Here is a 15,788-nt window from a genome sequence, read left to right as displayed (position 1 = left end):
TTGTTTTGTTCCCTACCCACCCCCAACTCATTGATATGGACCATAACTTAAGACGTATGAGAGACGTGTGCAGCTATGGTAGGGCTAAGGCTCACTTGTTTTCTCCTAAGATGTTTCAGTATATTTACAAATGGCTTTTTTTTAAGTACAGGAAAAAAGTTACTGGGTTCCCTTAGGCAATTCAGTCAATGTACTCCATGTTATTTTTCTTCATGACCCTTAAGGAAGGGGACAGGGCATGAACAGGAAAGGAGGGCCTCCTTCCTTCACCCGCAACCTCAATCTTCAATCTTAATTCTGGGTCGATTGGAGGCCAGTCTAACCTCCTTCTGGAATCCTTCAGTATTCTCCCCTATAAAAGCTGGGCCCCAGGGCAAGGAGCTCTAAACAGACAACCACCAAGTTGGCATATAAACCCAGGCCTTCAAAAAGGTGCTGTGAGGCCGAGATCATTTTAAAATAGACTTCCCATAAAAACAACTCCAGCACATGTAGCCTCTGGGCCTGTTCTGCTCACAAAAATAAACAGCTTTGCTACCAACATGGAATAATCCCTTTGTTGCCAGGAGAGATTTGGCCTCCTAAGATGTACTCGGTAGCCAATACACTTCTGGTTTAAGGGCTGTGATTGGTGGAAAATAACTCCCCCTGGAGAATGGTACTTTTCTAGTACTAGGTACTTGTTTTTAAAAAGTGTTGTTCCATTTAGAAGACATTAATAATTTTCATTAGAGGTGGGTTTTTTTTACGTTGCTAATTATTAGCAGAAAGGGTATTAATTTAGTAATACTATAAATATTACAATTATTTTAAACTAATCCAGAAAACACCACTTATCACCAAAGTTGGATGAAGCATCTCAAAAGTGACCATCTCACTTTCTAGAAAGACGAAGTTAAGTCACCTAGGGTATCACGTTATCCATCCTCGGTACAACTTCTCTCCCACTGTAGTCCTACGGCACATTTGACTAATCTTATGTCTCCCTCTCCCAGTCTGAACAATTAGGAGCTCGTATTCATTTACACGGTGAGTGCTTCGGGCTTCTTTTTGACTTTAAGTTCTGTGAATAAGAACCCCTGCGCGAAAGGGTGAACGTGGGGAGTGTCAACAGGAGAGCAGTGGAAAGTTTTATCTGTATTCTTATGCCTAATACCAGTCCCACATTCTTGGAGTTCCAAAAGAATAAAATTTATATTAAGTAGAAACATTGATGAAAAGGGCAGAAAGAGAAAGCCAAACAGCATAATGAAATTCAAGACTCTGCTTGGAAAAAATGCAGCCTAAACTGACTAGACAGTGTGTCAGAGCTCCCATGAGCTGCGCATACCAAATAGTCTTTTTAGAAGCATGTGTTTTGCACTTTGAAAGGGATACTCAACAGCGGAGGATGAATGGGAGCTGTTTACAGCAGCTTGTGGTTTGTGCTTCAGCCCCTGCGGGTGTCGTTCAACAGGATGAAAGGCCCGTGACGATTCAAGACACTTGGCGGCTGATCCAGAGAGGACTGGGCCACACCACGAGGATCTCCCAGAGCGTTCTGATCCTTGAAGACTTTGAGACGGTTGACGCAGGTTATTACATTTGCACCGCTCAGAATCTCCGAGGACAGACCTCAGTAGCTACCACTGTGGAGTCTTCCTGACTTGGAAGACGAAGTATAAATGAATTGATGGAAAGCCCACTTGTGTACACAACCAGCTCCAGGGTTCTTTTGACGAGCGCTTTGCCAGAGGCTGATGTCAAGCGCCAAACCCCAGGCCCTGCCTTGTAAGTCAGACCCAGACCTCCAAACTAAAAGGAAGTCACCCGGTCTAATTATAGAAGTGTTAATTCTAACAGAAAGCATGTATTCTGACTGCTGACCTACGTATATGGGTTTCTAGTGTTTATACTAAGAAGGCCTATATGTAAACAACTTTATATAATCATTTCTATTAAACGAGCAAGTTTTTCTAAAAAACAAAAAATGGGCTAAGTGCTCGTTTTTTAAGTTGGCTTGAAGTACATCCAGAAGGATTTTTTTGGCAGCAATGTCTGAGTCAATACCTAATATTCTCTTTGATATAACCACCACAAAATATGAGAATCTAAAAATGGAGTAATATATAGTTCAACTATACGTGAACTATTGTATGATATGAAGGTATCAAAAAATATGTAAACCTTTTAACTGCTGCACTCAAAAGTACTAGTTCTAGATAAGACATTCTATAAGAACCACAGCATGTGTTTTTAAAAGTTTAACTTTTGATGTAAAATAGATGCACAGATCAAGGAAGATTCAACTTCATTTAGGCTTTTTTTTTTTTTTTTTTTTTTTTACCATCTTCAAAAATATTTAGACTGTAGCTGTTCCAATTTTCTTACGTTATACAGCAGAACTTATTATTAAAACCAGTAAAAGTTTATTTCTCAAATACACATAGCTTTGAATATAGAAAAGAAAAGCTCTAAGTCTGGCTCTGTGAGCCAAATTTCAGCCCATGACCAATTTTGTGGTTGCATTGGAAATTCCTGGGAAATAGGTTAAGAGGAGACACGATGTCAATTCCTATGCTGCTATAAACTGGGTAACACCTTGGAGAGTGAAGTATGTCAGAGGATTCAATTCTTCTATTGAATATTCCAGCATTATTTATTCGATCAAAGTAAAATACTTTCCATCACTACAAACTGAGCACAACTACAGTTGTTTACACATCCGTATTTTTATGACGTGCCAACATTTTGCATCCTAAGTGATCACATTTGGTTTGAAGATAATTTTACAGTTCCGTGTTTTGTTTCCTATCTTCTCTCCTGTTGTCTCCCATTCTCTGAAGACATTTTACATTAATTGTGTAAGGATCATTTTCCCCAGACACCTAAATGGCATGGAGCACAGCAGGGAACAGCACGAGATTTACCATGTGCAGGGAATGGACGGCAAACCCAACTTTGGCTAAGGACATTGAGAACAACTTGGAAATGCGAGCAGAGAGATTCCAGGAGGTGGCAGTGAACCTACGTTCCCATTTATCAGAAACAAATATGGAAGGGTACACACATAATCAACGGTTGGAGGTTAAAAACTTCAGACACGATCACTAGTAAAACAAAAACAAAAACAAAACATGCATCATGAATATCAATCTGCTTTGTAGTGTATGTGTAAATGTCAACTCAAAGGTCCACCTCTAGTAGCCTGAATCTGTTCTTACTATAGGGCTTATTTGTACAGCCATCAAACATCAGTAATGCTGATTAGTAAATACTGACAGCACAAGCTTGACACATGCAGGGAGACAGAGAAAAAAGCCACAGTTCTTCCTTCCACCTCCCCCAAAGTAGTAGAAGTGGGGGAGGTAATAAGTGAAGTTTAGAAAAGAAATTGAAATGCAAATTGGAGAAGAATTGTACAAGCCACATTCTTCTCTCATCAGCTGGTCATTCTGCTACCTTCCCAAGGACAGAAGGATTCCTCAAAGGTACGTGGAAGTTTAGCATTATCTCCAGAGACTGTTTTGTTCTATTATCAAGGTGCTCCTATTCATCCATAAGCACTGAGTCCTATCTTTCTTAGTTCTGCTAGCCAATGACTCTTTTTCATTCTTTAATCTCTCTAGGATTTCCCAAAATTTGTACTATCGGATCCAGGCCTTGGTTTATTTGGAACGTGGTTCAGCACCTCGAAGATGAGCTGGCTCTGGAAAAGCATATTCCTTGTCCCAGAGAAAAGTAGGAAGGAGGTAGAAGGTTTGCTTTTGTGGCTCTGGATGGGGGAGAAAGGAGAGGGGGGAATGGGGATAGTGGAAGAGAAGCAGCCAGTTGAAATCACTGAGGATGGCTCAGATCAAGATAAAAATAAGGCAGAAAGCAATCCATTGGTACTGCCCTTTCCTTATACAGATTTCTTTTTAAGCAAAATTAGGGTTCTACATTTGCTCATAGCCTGAGAAAATGGATTGTAGTATTTTACGTCCACATGGGTAAGTTTAAAAAATCTAGCTAGTTTCAGGTGACATGGCTGAACACTGAAAGGCTGCCAACAAGTTACTCCAAAAGGATGCAAAGCATGAACAGACGCGGGCAAGACAGAGCCCTTTCTGTCTCTCCCTCTCCCCCCACGGCAAAGGGCTGAGCGGGGTTGGTGGTAAAGAATCCTCGTTCTAGCAACTATTGCTCGCTCTTCTATGGCTTTGGCAGAGATGCATACGCTGACTATTGTTCGATTAGCACATCTCCAGACAGACTCGGCAAAGGAGGCAGCATCAGACACGTGACACTCGGTTACATCCACTTCATTCACACATCCCCAGTCAGACCAAAATGTAAATCACAAGAAGGTGTCTGTGGTGAAGAACGTTACAAAGGTTATATAAATCTTTATCATCTTAACAGGCCCCTGAGAGTTTTCCCCTTTCCGCGTAGGTGAAAAAGGCAACGAACAAGATCTTCTCGTTCCGTAAGTGCTTTGTGCAACAGCGTCCACGGAGATCCATTCCGACGGCATCGCTGGGGGAGGGGGTCTCCCGGACCGAGTCGGAAGCCTTCCTCCAGAGTTCTGGTCTTGTCTGGAAGGGGCCGGTTTGGGCCATGACTTTCCAGTTCTAGGGCAGGCTGTGCGTGTCAGCGAAGGTGGCTTCAGCCCCCCACTGCCACGATCGTGGGTGGGTCAGTACTGCAGAAACGCAGTCTGTCTCCAGCTCCCAGGAAGGTCATCTGGGTGAGATGCTGGGGCTGGGGAAGGAGCCGGAGTTCCGCGGCGACTGGAAGGGGATGGCGGGTGACGTGGGGGACCTCTTGGGGCTGCACAGGTCCCCGTTGTGCAGCTTCCACAGCAGCTCCTCGTTCTCCATGGAGAGGCGCTTGTTGACTTTGGACTCCTTCTCCAGCGACTCTTGCAAGACAGCCTGCTCCGTGGAAAGTTGCCTGGAAGACAAAAAAAAAAAAAAAAAAAAAAAGCCAGAAATCCTGTGACTCTGAATTGCTTTTTTCTTTTTTTTTTAAAGGTTGAAAAAAATCTTACTATTTTAAATTTGAGAGCCCCAAATGATCTCTTTGGAATAAAAGGAGCTACTATGCGTGGGTACTGGGCTGGCAGAGAAACCCGGGAAGTGTGACCTAGAGCCAAAGAGAAAGCTGCACTTTGGGGCAATTTCATAGTAGGGTGAGTGACGCTCCCACAGCTATGCTGCATGTCTTAAGAGCCTCGTTCGTGTTGGTCTGTTTCCTCTTTGGTCTTGTGGTGCTCTTTCTCTGAAAGGGAAGGGAAGGGAAGGCTTGCCCGCTGAGGACTCAGCCTTTGGTCCAGGCCACTGTGGTAAAGGCACTAAATGCTACAATCGTATTTTTCCGGATAGAAATCAGAACCTCATTAACTACCCGCTTCTGTTGCATTTCCAGGAGGGGCATGGGTGGAGTGTGGTGAGACAGTAACACTCGATGTTCGAGGAAGGGAGGAGCTCGGGGAAAATAGGACAGTTTTACTCTTACCTTGAAATTGCCATGTGCTTGTCCATCCGCGCTTTTAGTTCTTCATTCTCCTGCTGGAACCGCTTCAGTTTGTCCACCAGTGCTGTGTTGTTGTCCACCTTGGTGTCAACAAGAGGACCAACATTTACACATTATAGATTACATAAAGCCCCTTATTTCCCTAAGGTACCTTTCTGACACCAGCACACACTGGAGAGACTTAATTCGGGAAAGTTGAATAGTATGTTGACTGTCTCTACACTGACGCGCAGCAAAACAGAGCACGTGGATATTACTTTTTAAAGGTCTGCCAGGCCACGTGAAAATGGACAAACCCAGGGGGTTAGTGATTTGTTCAAGTTCACATGGTTTTAGAATTCCCAAGAATTGGTGCCCTGCCTTTGGCAACCCTGGGGGCTGTGCCTCTTTCAGTTTCAAGGTGATAAACACTGGCTGCCTAGCGGCCGTTTTCTTTATCAGAGGCACTACAGCTTCTTGTGGTAAATTCTGAAAGGAAAAAAGAATCCCACGTTTGATGAAAATTCAGTTTGTGGCAATGTTTAATATGACTTTAATCATGGTCTCCCGGTTACTCTTCAGCGTTTACCTCCGAGTGGCCACATAAAGCAATCCACAAAGCTCTATAGAGCCTTAAAATAAACAAGTGACACTACAGAAAGCATTCCTCTTTAGTCGAACTAAAGATACGTTTGTTTGCCTATGGCTTGCCCAGGCTAAACTTTCAAACTGATCAGTTGACAGATTGAAGGATAAAAGCCCAGAAGACATTGAATCAGTTGATGAATTGCCAGTTACATCCCTGCTTACTTTCTAAAGGTAAGATTTTATTACTTGCTCGGAGGCAACAGCACAGCTCTGTCAGAATTCATTCTAAGTCCCTGTCACTGCTGCCCGTGACTAAGCTACTGTCACTCTGGCTCTTAGTTTGCAGTCCTACTGTTCTTAACATCTTATTATCCAGAAAAAGCTTAGGCCAAGCCAACCAAGTGAAATATCCAAAAAAAAAAATGTGACTAGCGTGTAAGAAAAAGGGGGCATTGGAATTTCCAGGAAGTATAAAGGAATTCAAGATAAAAACATGAGGTGGGAAAATCTGGAATTAAAGACTGTGGGTAGGAATTAGCCTTAAAATATTAATCTCATCCAATTCCTCATTTTACTGGAGAGGAAACTAGCCCTGGAAGTTCGCTCTTAGAGCTAATTATCAGCAGAGCTAGTTTTTACACTGAGAAAGCCTCCTTGCTTTCTAAGTGTCTTATTTTCAACAAAGGCCTGGAGCTTACAAATAAGGTAACAGTGGGTTTACCTGTCGCCGTATTAACCCCTTCTTCTGCATATACACCATGCCATGCTGACTAATCTCTTGGGCATGGCAAGGGACAGAAATACTTGTGCATCAACAAAGGTCAAGACATATGAGTAATTTTACAGCAGAGTCTGTTCTTACTGCACCTGATGGTTTGAAGAGTTTTGATGTGTGCATGGCATACGGGGCAACCAATTATTAACAGGATTATCTGAGTCACTGTTGATGGCCACGTTGGCAGTCATGAGACCTGATACAACAGGATGACCTTTGGCAGGAACTGGTGTATATACTAGGTTGGGCCCATTAATAGACCATGAGTCCTTTCCCTCCTTTACAAAAACAAAACTACCTGGTCATTCAAAGTGCCCATCTATCCACATGGGGGCTTAGCTCTTACCTCCCTTGATAGGTAATAGTCTCTAGAAGAAAACCAAACACCAAAACCCAAACAAACAAACTAATGATGAGTGACTTCCATGCCCCCCTACTGTCCAGGGCTGGTTTGGGTTTGAATTGAGGTACTTACTCAACCCTGAGTTGCCCAGAATTAGGGGGAGAATGGACAAGCAGTGCGAGGGGCCTGGCACAGTCACAAGTGGTGCACAAAGTACAGCAGTGGCTGGGAACACCTGTGCTGCCGCGGCAAACCCTGCAGGCTTGGCTAGACTCCTGGCTCTCAGCAGTCGTGTTCCAGGGCTGGACCAAGGCTCACACAGCACTGGGCTCGCTGCTCACACACGCAGTCCTGGATGGACTCGTCACATGCTAACGTCTGCTAACGTCAGTTCTGTCCTAGAGGCCGCAAACTAAACTTTATTCATATTGTGCATAGTGCTGGCTACTTGTACAACCGGATTAATTTCATAAAAGGGCAATTCTTTTATCACAGTCTAATTCACACGAAGCAAGATGAAGAATTTAGATAGCAAGATTCAATTGCTCTGATGGAATTAATTTATGTACTCAACAGTTTTGAGCAAAAGAAACCCACCCAGAGGTGGTGGTATATTAAAGGACAGCTTTTACATTATTTAAAAATTCTTCTTACGCAGGTGGATATTCCCAGACCACTGAAACGGGAGACACTTGCCTGCTGTCATTTTTCCAAACACTGAATGCTACCTTACACGTTCCTTGAAAAGAATGTTCTAGAAGGTAGCAATGAATAAGCCTTAAGCTGACATGGAAAAGAAAGTTTAACCTCTTCTACCTCTCCTATGTTTCCTATCTTTAAATAGCAATTAAGACAATTCCACAGGTCTAGTTCAGAGGCCGGTTCCTGTGCCTCAGGTATTACCCCGTTTAAGGTTCTGAATGAAATGTACCAGCTTCTCCATTTTCATTAACTTGATGTCCTGTTGGTGCAGCTTCTCATTCTTGATCTCTAAAACAGCTTTCAGGCTTTCTAACTCTTGCTCCAGATACATGATCTGAGGGTTTTTCTGGAAAACACACAGCAGAATATGGCTGTGACTGATCATTTAACACAATCACATGGTTCAAACTCTTAATATAAAGACATTTGATTAGATTTAGAAATTAAACAAGTAGCAAGAGACATCAACCTTCTTACAGCAGTTTCAAAGAAAGGTGAAAAGAAGGGTTAAGATATTTTTAACTTCAAAGTCTTTGGTCTTAAGAATGAAATAAAACATTTCACATTTGAAAACAAACATTTCACTGACTTATCAGGAACTTAATATGGAAAAAACATTGGTAGCACCAAATATTTTATTGGAAGTAAGATAAAAACCACAGTTTACAATACAAAACAGAACTCTGGCTAGAGAGTACGCAATTCCAAGTCTTGGACAGGTGTCTGGGGGGAGAAAGGGAACAATAGTTCTCTCTATCCAAAGTCAGTAACTCATGAGGAATGAACGGGCAGTGCGTTTACTGGGCTCTCTGGAAAACAAGAGGAATGGCAATCACGTGCTGAGTCTTTTGGACGTTCGCTACGATGGGACAAGGTTGGCCCGGCCATACTCCTAGAGCAGGATTAACACCCCATCATTTTGTGACACCCGAACACCTCCATGGCACAGAGCACGTGCACTACGAAAAGTCTATGCAAGATAAACACTATGTAAGGGGAGATCATCCTCTGAGAGCACGAGACCAGGGTGGATTCCCCAACTCCTTGCTTTAATTACTGAAATTCAAGTGAACCTTCCAAAATGCATGACACAAGCTAAAGGCACAAAATCTATTGATCTGGGGTTCAGCGAGGGAATTTCTCAGACAAGAGTCAGTGGGGTTGATCATCAAAACTATCCTCCCAGACAGTGGTTAACGCTCTGGAGCAACCCTCAGGGAGAATCAGGGAAGGTGCCCTTGGGGGATCACTTAAACCCCTCACTTCGCAGAAGGAGACAGAATTCCACAGCTCAAGCGACCTACCTGCTCAGGGCCCGAAAGTGCTGGGGTGGCGACCAACCCCCGATCCTCAACTCCAGGGCTCTTCCAAAAACTTTCTACATTTCATATACTGTGATCCTTTTACATATGATTTTTTTAAACCATAAAGAGAGCAAATCCCATCTTGCTGATTTTTAAAGTCAGAGCGCATGCAGCCTCGCTCCCACTGCACCTTTTCCTACTTCTCTGCCCACCTGGCCCTTTCTCCCTCACTCTCATACACGCTCTTTTCCCACAACCTGGGCAGGCTTAGGTGGGGTAAGGCAAGAGACAGTCCTGCTTTCCTCAACCTGTTTCCCTTCTGAACTTTTTCAGGAGCTTCTGCAGGATCAGGAAGCTCTTTAAAAGCTTTCCCTGAACCCAAGATTTACACCCTGCATGTGAAGTCTATAGATTTCTTTTGCAATCGAATTTTTCTAAGAATCTTCCAGAATAAATAGCTTTGAAATTTCATTGAATAGGACCTCATCCAATTGCATTCAAATGTCTAGAGGGTCTCTCAATGACATATCAGCAAAAGAGCTCACTGAGGGACCCAGGTACTTCGAGAGTTGCGACAGGTCTTAAATGGCACAAAAGCTCTGCTTCTGCAGCCCCAGACACAAATACATGGAATGAAAAGACAGAAGCAGCCCCCATCCCCCCGCCAAAAAAAGTTGGGGGGATGCAGAGGAGTAAGGATACAAGTTGCAAGAGAAAGTTGAGTTTACCAGAGAAATTTGTCGTTTTCCAAAGTGAGGACTGGACTTCCCTGGCGGCACAGTGGTTAAGAATCCGCCTTCCAATGCAGGGGACACAGGTTCGAGCCCTGGTCCGGGAAGATCCCACATGCCGTGGAGCAACTAAGCCCGTGCACCACAACTACTGAAGCCCACAACTACTGAAGCCTGCACGCCTAGAGCCCGTGCTCCGCAACGAGAAGGCCGCGCACCACAACGAAGAGTAGCCCCCGCTCGCCGCAGCTAGAGAAAGCCCATGCACAGCAACGAAGACCCAACACAGCCAAAAATAAACAAGGTTTTTAAAAAGTGAGGATTATTCATACAATGAAATATTGTTCAGCCATAAAAAGGAATGAAATGTCTGTACCTGCTACAATATGCACGAAACTTGAGAACATAAGCTGAGGGAAAGAAGCTGACACAAAAAGCCGCATATAGCACAATTTCATGTCAATGAAATCTCTAGAACAGGTACATGGATAGAAACAGAAAGGAGACTGGTGATCCCGTAGGGTTAGGGAGTTTGGGGGGGGGGGGGGGTGGGAAATGGGGAATGACCGCTAAAGGGTGCAGGGTGTTTTTTGGGGGGGGAGGTGATAAAAGTGTTCTGTAATTAGATCCTGGTGACCAAGGTATAACCTGTGAACTGCTGAATTGTATATTTTACAAGGGTGAATATCGTGGTATGTAAATTATATCTCAATATAGCAAGTTAATTAAAAAATGAAGTCTTTACATAAAACCTTGACCCTAATTGATAGTTTTCCTGTCTTCCTGTAGGTATTAGCTTAGATCACTTGCAATATATTGGATTTCAGCTGTTATGTCAGTTTTTAGAATTAAAAAAAAAAGACACCAGTAGCAGCCACTTTATATGGTTTAAAAATCATACTGCAAGATATGAAAAAGATTCCAAACCCATACTATTTCTCTAGCTGCTGAACACTTAACTGACTCTAAAAGACAGCTAAGCAGAAGAAAAATTCATTAGTGATGGGGGAGCATACACAACTTACTAAATTTGCTTTCTCTCTTGATATTCTTTTTTGTTCTTCTGATTTCAACTTTTCATTTAAAGTGTCATTTTCACTCTTCAAACCATTGATTTGTTTCTAAAACACAAACAGTGAAATGTGGAACATAAGTAAACAATCGGGCACCAGAAACATTGCAAATGTGCACAGAAACGTACCAAAATACCAAAACCACACAAGCCTCGAGAATGATGATGGGGGGGGTGGGCAGGAGGGGTGGTGGTGATTGAGATTTACCTACCTCTAGTGATTCCTGCTTCTCGTAAAGCAAATCCTCAAGTGACTTCTTTTCCATTTCATGGCTTTTCTTGATCTCTGGAAGTGATATTTTTTTGAGTCAATAACATCCAACAAGATCACTGTATTCTACAGTCATTAAAGCACATGGATTCAACAGTTGATTATGAGGCACTGAGCCTACGTTACTTTATATTTGTATGGTACTTTTGTACAAATTAAACTACTTGTTCTCAAATTAGCCCATGAGGTGAGTAGGGCAGATAATTCCCATTTCATGAATGAGAACATAGAGGCCCAGAGAGGCCAAAAGACCTCAGGGAACAAAGAGCACGCCTGGGGGGAATGGGGATGGAGGCGGTCAGACACTGGCCTTCAGACTCCTGGGCAGAAGGCTCTGTGCTCTGTTCCAGTTGCCCTTCACGAACCATCAGAAGTCTCAAATTAAACCCATCTCCAGCAGGAAGGAAGAAAAACAACGTTTACCCAACATCTACCCTGGGCCAGTCACTTTTACATGTTCTCATCTCTGACCTCACACAACAAGTCTGTTTTTCTGATGAGAAGGCCCTTGACAAAGTTCACAGGGTCAGTTCTCACCACATGTCCATATGTTTCTCTGTAGATGCAATGGGTTCGGTGTAACAACTTCAGCTACATGGGCACTTATCTTCTGTAAAAAAATGGCTTCTTATTCTTTTATTTCAACCCTTCCAATCATGATGAAATAATAAAACACATCTTTTTATTCAACAAATGCCATCTACATTTCACAGCAGTGCTGGTATGCAGAAGTGCCTGGCACGGATCCTTCACCATGGTCAGGATATAAACTGACACTTTCAACTTCCCAGGATCTGAAGTGGTCAAGCACAACTATTACCAGAAGGGCCTTAAAGTTCCTTAAAAGTTCATTCTATTTCCTAAAAGGGGGACTTCCCTGGTGGCACAATGGTTAAGAATCTGCCTGCCAGTGCAGGGGGACACGGGTTCAAGCCCTGGTCCGGGAAGATCCCACATGCCACGGAGCAACTGAGCCCGTGCGCCACAACTACTGAGCCTGTGCTCTAGAGCCCGCGAGCCACAACTACTGAGCCCACGTGCCACAACTACTGAAGCCCGTGTACCTAGAGCCCGTGCTCCGCAACAAGAGAAGCCACCGCAATGAGAAGCCCGCACGCTGCAACAAAGAGTAGCCCCTGCTCACCACAACTAGAGAAAGCCCACGTGCAGCAACGAAGACCCAACACAGCCAAAAAATACATTAAAAAAAACCAAAACAAAACTATATTTCCTAAAAGGCTGGCATTTGTAACAAACTATTATTTGCATCCTTAGGGGAAAGGGGATCTCCTCACAATGAACAATGCGAAAAGAAACCAAAAAACACTCCAAACTGAATACCACAGGGTATTCTCCAGAGGGGAAAGTTATGAATCTTTTCCGTTTTAAAACATATCACGCTGTTCCACTAGCTCTTATTCTACTTCAATAGAAAAAAGCATTCTTGCCTGAAAGGGAGGTTTCATAGGCCTTCTTCAGCAAGTCTATTTTCTCTGAGTGGCTTGCTTCAATTTCCAACTTTGAGGTTTCATGGGCAGCACTTAAGTTGTCAAACTATAAGAAAAAAACCAAAACAAGACAATAGTTTACCAGTAAAAAGTCCTAAGGTGAATAACAAGCAGCAGCATTAGGAAATCCGACACCTGAGCCTGCATTCAAGTCGAAGGCCTACCGGACACACGTAAAGAACAACCCATTGGGGTTTGCCAGCCCCCATGCCCCACTCCACCCTGCCTCAGGAACACGACACGCAGCTCTCCAGGGTTCATGGATGGAAAGGGCTGAGTCCACCATACGGAACGAGGATACGTTCCACGGTGACGGGACCATACAAGCTCTACGCCTGTCATGCTGGCCTCTATATTCTCGGTCCCTAGCACATGCCTGGCATATAGTCGGCGCTGTGTAAATATCAGCTAAATGAAAAACTGATTTTAAATGGGAACAAGGAAATTAAAGAGAGGTTTAGGATATACTATTAAGTGAAAAATACGAGTTATTAAACAAGAGCCATTTTCAAAAAGAAGAAGAAATGCAAGCCAATGTTTTAGCAGCACCAGAATGTTTGCAAAGGGATTATTTCTAGGTAGTAGGATAAAGGGATGTTTTATTTTATTTTTTAAAGTATACCCGAAAAGAAACAAAAACGCTAATTTGAAAAGATACATGCACCCCAATGTTCATAGCATTATTTGTAATTGTCAACATATGGAAGCAACCTAAATGTCCATCAACAGATGAACGGATAAAGAAAATGTGATACACTATATATATATGGACCACTACTCAGCCATAAAAAAGAATGACATTTTCCATTTGCAGCAAAATGGATAGACTTGGAGAGCCATTATGCTAAGTGAAATAAGACAGAGAAAGACAAATACTGTATGATATCACTTATACGTGGAATTTAAAAAATACAACAAACCAGTGAACATAAAAAAGAAGCAGACTCACAGATATAGAGAACAAACTAGTGGTTACCAGTGTGGAGAGGGAAGGGGGAGGGGCAAGATAGGGGTAGAGGAGTAAGAGGTACAAACTATTAGGTATAAAACAAGCTACAAGGATATTGTACAACATGGGGAGCACAGCCAATATTTTATAATAACTATAAATAGAGTTATAATCTTTAAAAACTGTGAATCACTATATCATACACCTGTAACATATAATCTTGTACAGCTATACTTCAATTAAAAAAATTTTTTTAAAGGGTTTTAAATTTTATCTTTTTTTCTTCTGATCTTTCGCTCAACGTACGTACATTGCTTTGATCATAAAAAATTTAATTTAAACTTTTCATTTATTTAAATTTTAAAGAAGTTCATCAAGGGATGTCCAACAAAGAGAAGGTCATCAAAGGAAGGCCATCATCAGACAACAGTTAGAATTCAAATTAATAGCCATGGCCAAGCACATGCTCAGGTTCTGAAAGCACAGACCTGCTCCTGTAACTGAGTTTTGTACTTCTCTGCTTCTTCGATGTAGATATTCTGAAGCTTTTCACACTCCCCGGTGTAAAATTCTTTAAGCCGATTCTCCAGCTCTGTTATATCAGTCTGGTGCTGCTGGTTTAGCTTCTGGACAAATCCTTCATAAGCTATTTGCAACTCATTCCTGGCTTTTTCTAACTTCTCACAGGTGGTTGAAGCAGTGACTGAAAAGAGATGGAAAAAGAAAAGGGAAAATGACACTTAACCTGCTAAATGTCCTAAATTCATAACATTCACACACAGATGTGATGACTCTGGAAGCATAAACACAGGGCTCTCAGAGTACTCGATTCTCTTAGGACCAGATTTTCAAACATAATAGTATAGAGGTGAACGATAAAAGGGAATGAGAGGAAATGGTCTCTGACAGCAAAAAGCCAATTGTCTATCAAGCAGTAAGAGAAGTCCTTGAGCAGAGCCAGGTTCCCAAGTGAAGAGCACCCTTTCACATGGTGACCAATCAGTGCAGGGGCTGTAACGAGAGGAAGCTCTGATTGGCCGAGGCATCTCTAAGGCGGGCCAGCCACTAGAGGAGGCAGCTGAGATGTAGAAGGAACAGGTAAGACCAGAGAGAAGCAATAAATAGACTTTAAGCTTGTACGCAGTTGAAGCGAATTTAGACTCGTTACTTCAAAAATACAGTAATAAAAACAAAACACTAGAATATATTGAACACAAATCACCAGAACATAAAAACTTTAGGAAAAGTACATTGAGAAGCTACAATATAATGTAAATATATTGAAAGGTTAACATTTTTAAAAGGCAAAGTAATTTGATAAACATAAAATCAGAGCATCCTAACTCTTCAGTACCACTACCAAAAACAGAAGTACTAACAATACCTTGCAGAACTTGCACATAAACACATACCCACACACACTATAATAAATCCTGAAAGAAATGGGACAAAATATATGCAAATGAAGCAACCGACAAGGGATTAATCTCCAAAATATACAAACAGCTCATGCAGCTCAATATCAAAAGTACCCAAATAACCCAATCAAAAAATGGGCGGAAGGGGACTTCCCTGGTGGCGCAGTGGTTAAGAATCCACCTGCCAATGCAGGGGACACGGGTTTGAGCCCTGGTCCGGGAAGATCCCACATGCTTTGGAGCAACTAAGCCTGTGAGCCACAACTACTGAGCTTGCGCTCTAGAGCCCGTAAGCCACAACTACTGAGCAACTACTGAAGCCCATGCGCCTACAGCCCAGTCTCTGCCACAAGAGAAGCCACTGCAATGAGAAGCACGCGCAGCGCAACAAAGAGTAGCCCCCGCTCACCACAACTAAAGAAAGCCCACACGCAGCAACGAAGACCCAAGGCAGCCAAAAATAAAATAAATAATTAAAAAAAAACCAACTAAATATAGAACTACCATATGACCCAGTAACCCCACTCCTGGGCATATACCTGGAGAAAACCACCATTCAAAAAGATACATGCACCCCAATGTTCACTGCAGCACTATTTACAATAGCCAAGACATGGAAGCAACCTAAGTGTCCATCAACAGAGGAATGGAT

The 15,788-nt window shown here is 42.6% G+C and overlaps 2 protein-coding genes across 3 annotated transcripts in view; one reads left to right on the top strand and one right to left on the bottom strand.

Moving 5' to 3' along the window:
• PDGFRL (platelet derived growth factor receptor like) overlaps nucleotides 1-1,970 on the top strand; it is a 46,429-nt gene extending 44,459 nt beyond the window's left edge. Inside the window, exon 6 of one of the 2 annotated variants that reach the window (XM_068532266.1) lies at nucleotides 1,457-1,970. In XM_068532266.1, coding sequence (XP_068388367.1) covers nucleotides 1,457-1,645 — 189 coding nt within the window. In that variant the 3' untranslated portion in view covers nucleotides 1,646-1,970. Of the gene's footprint in view, nucleotides 1-1,433 lie in introns of both variants that reach the window. The other variant, XM_068532267.1, reaches the window with a different exon arrangement.
• A 2,672-nt stretch (nucleotides 1,971-4,642) lies between these two features.
• The window catches only part of MTUS1 (microtubule associated scaffold protein 1), a 157,357-nt gene continuing 146,211 nt past the window's right edge, over nucleotides 4,643-15,788 (bottom strand). Inside the window, 8 exon segments of the mRNA XM_068532323.1 lie at nucleotides 4,643-4,715; nucleotides 4,717-4,914; nucleotides 5,479-5,576; nucleotides 8,113-8,229; nucleotides 10,944-11,039; nucleotides 11,203-11,276; nucleotides 12,710-12,815; nucleotides 14,207-14,421. Coding sequence (XP_068388424.1) covers nucleotides 4,658-4,715; nucleotides 4,717-4,914; nucleotides 5,479-5,576; nucleotides 8,113-8,229; nucleotides 10,944-11,039; nucleotides 11,203-11,276; nucleotides 12,710-12,815; nucleotides 14,207-14,421 — 962 coding nt within the window. The 3' untranslated portion in view covers nucleotides 4,643-4,657.

This window comes from Eschrichtius robustus, chromosome 21 (genome assembly GCF_028021215.1).
Source record: "Eschrichtius robustus isolate mEscRob2 chromosome 21, mEscRob2.pri, whole genome shotgun sequence".
In the NCBI taxonomy this organism is placed as follows: Eukaryota; Metazoa; Chordata; class Mammalia; order Artiodactyla; family Eschrichtiidae; genus Eschrichtius; species Eschrichtius robustus.
Note: the sequence above shows the minus strand (reverse complement) of the source record. Positions and strands in the feature narration are given on the sequence as shown.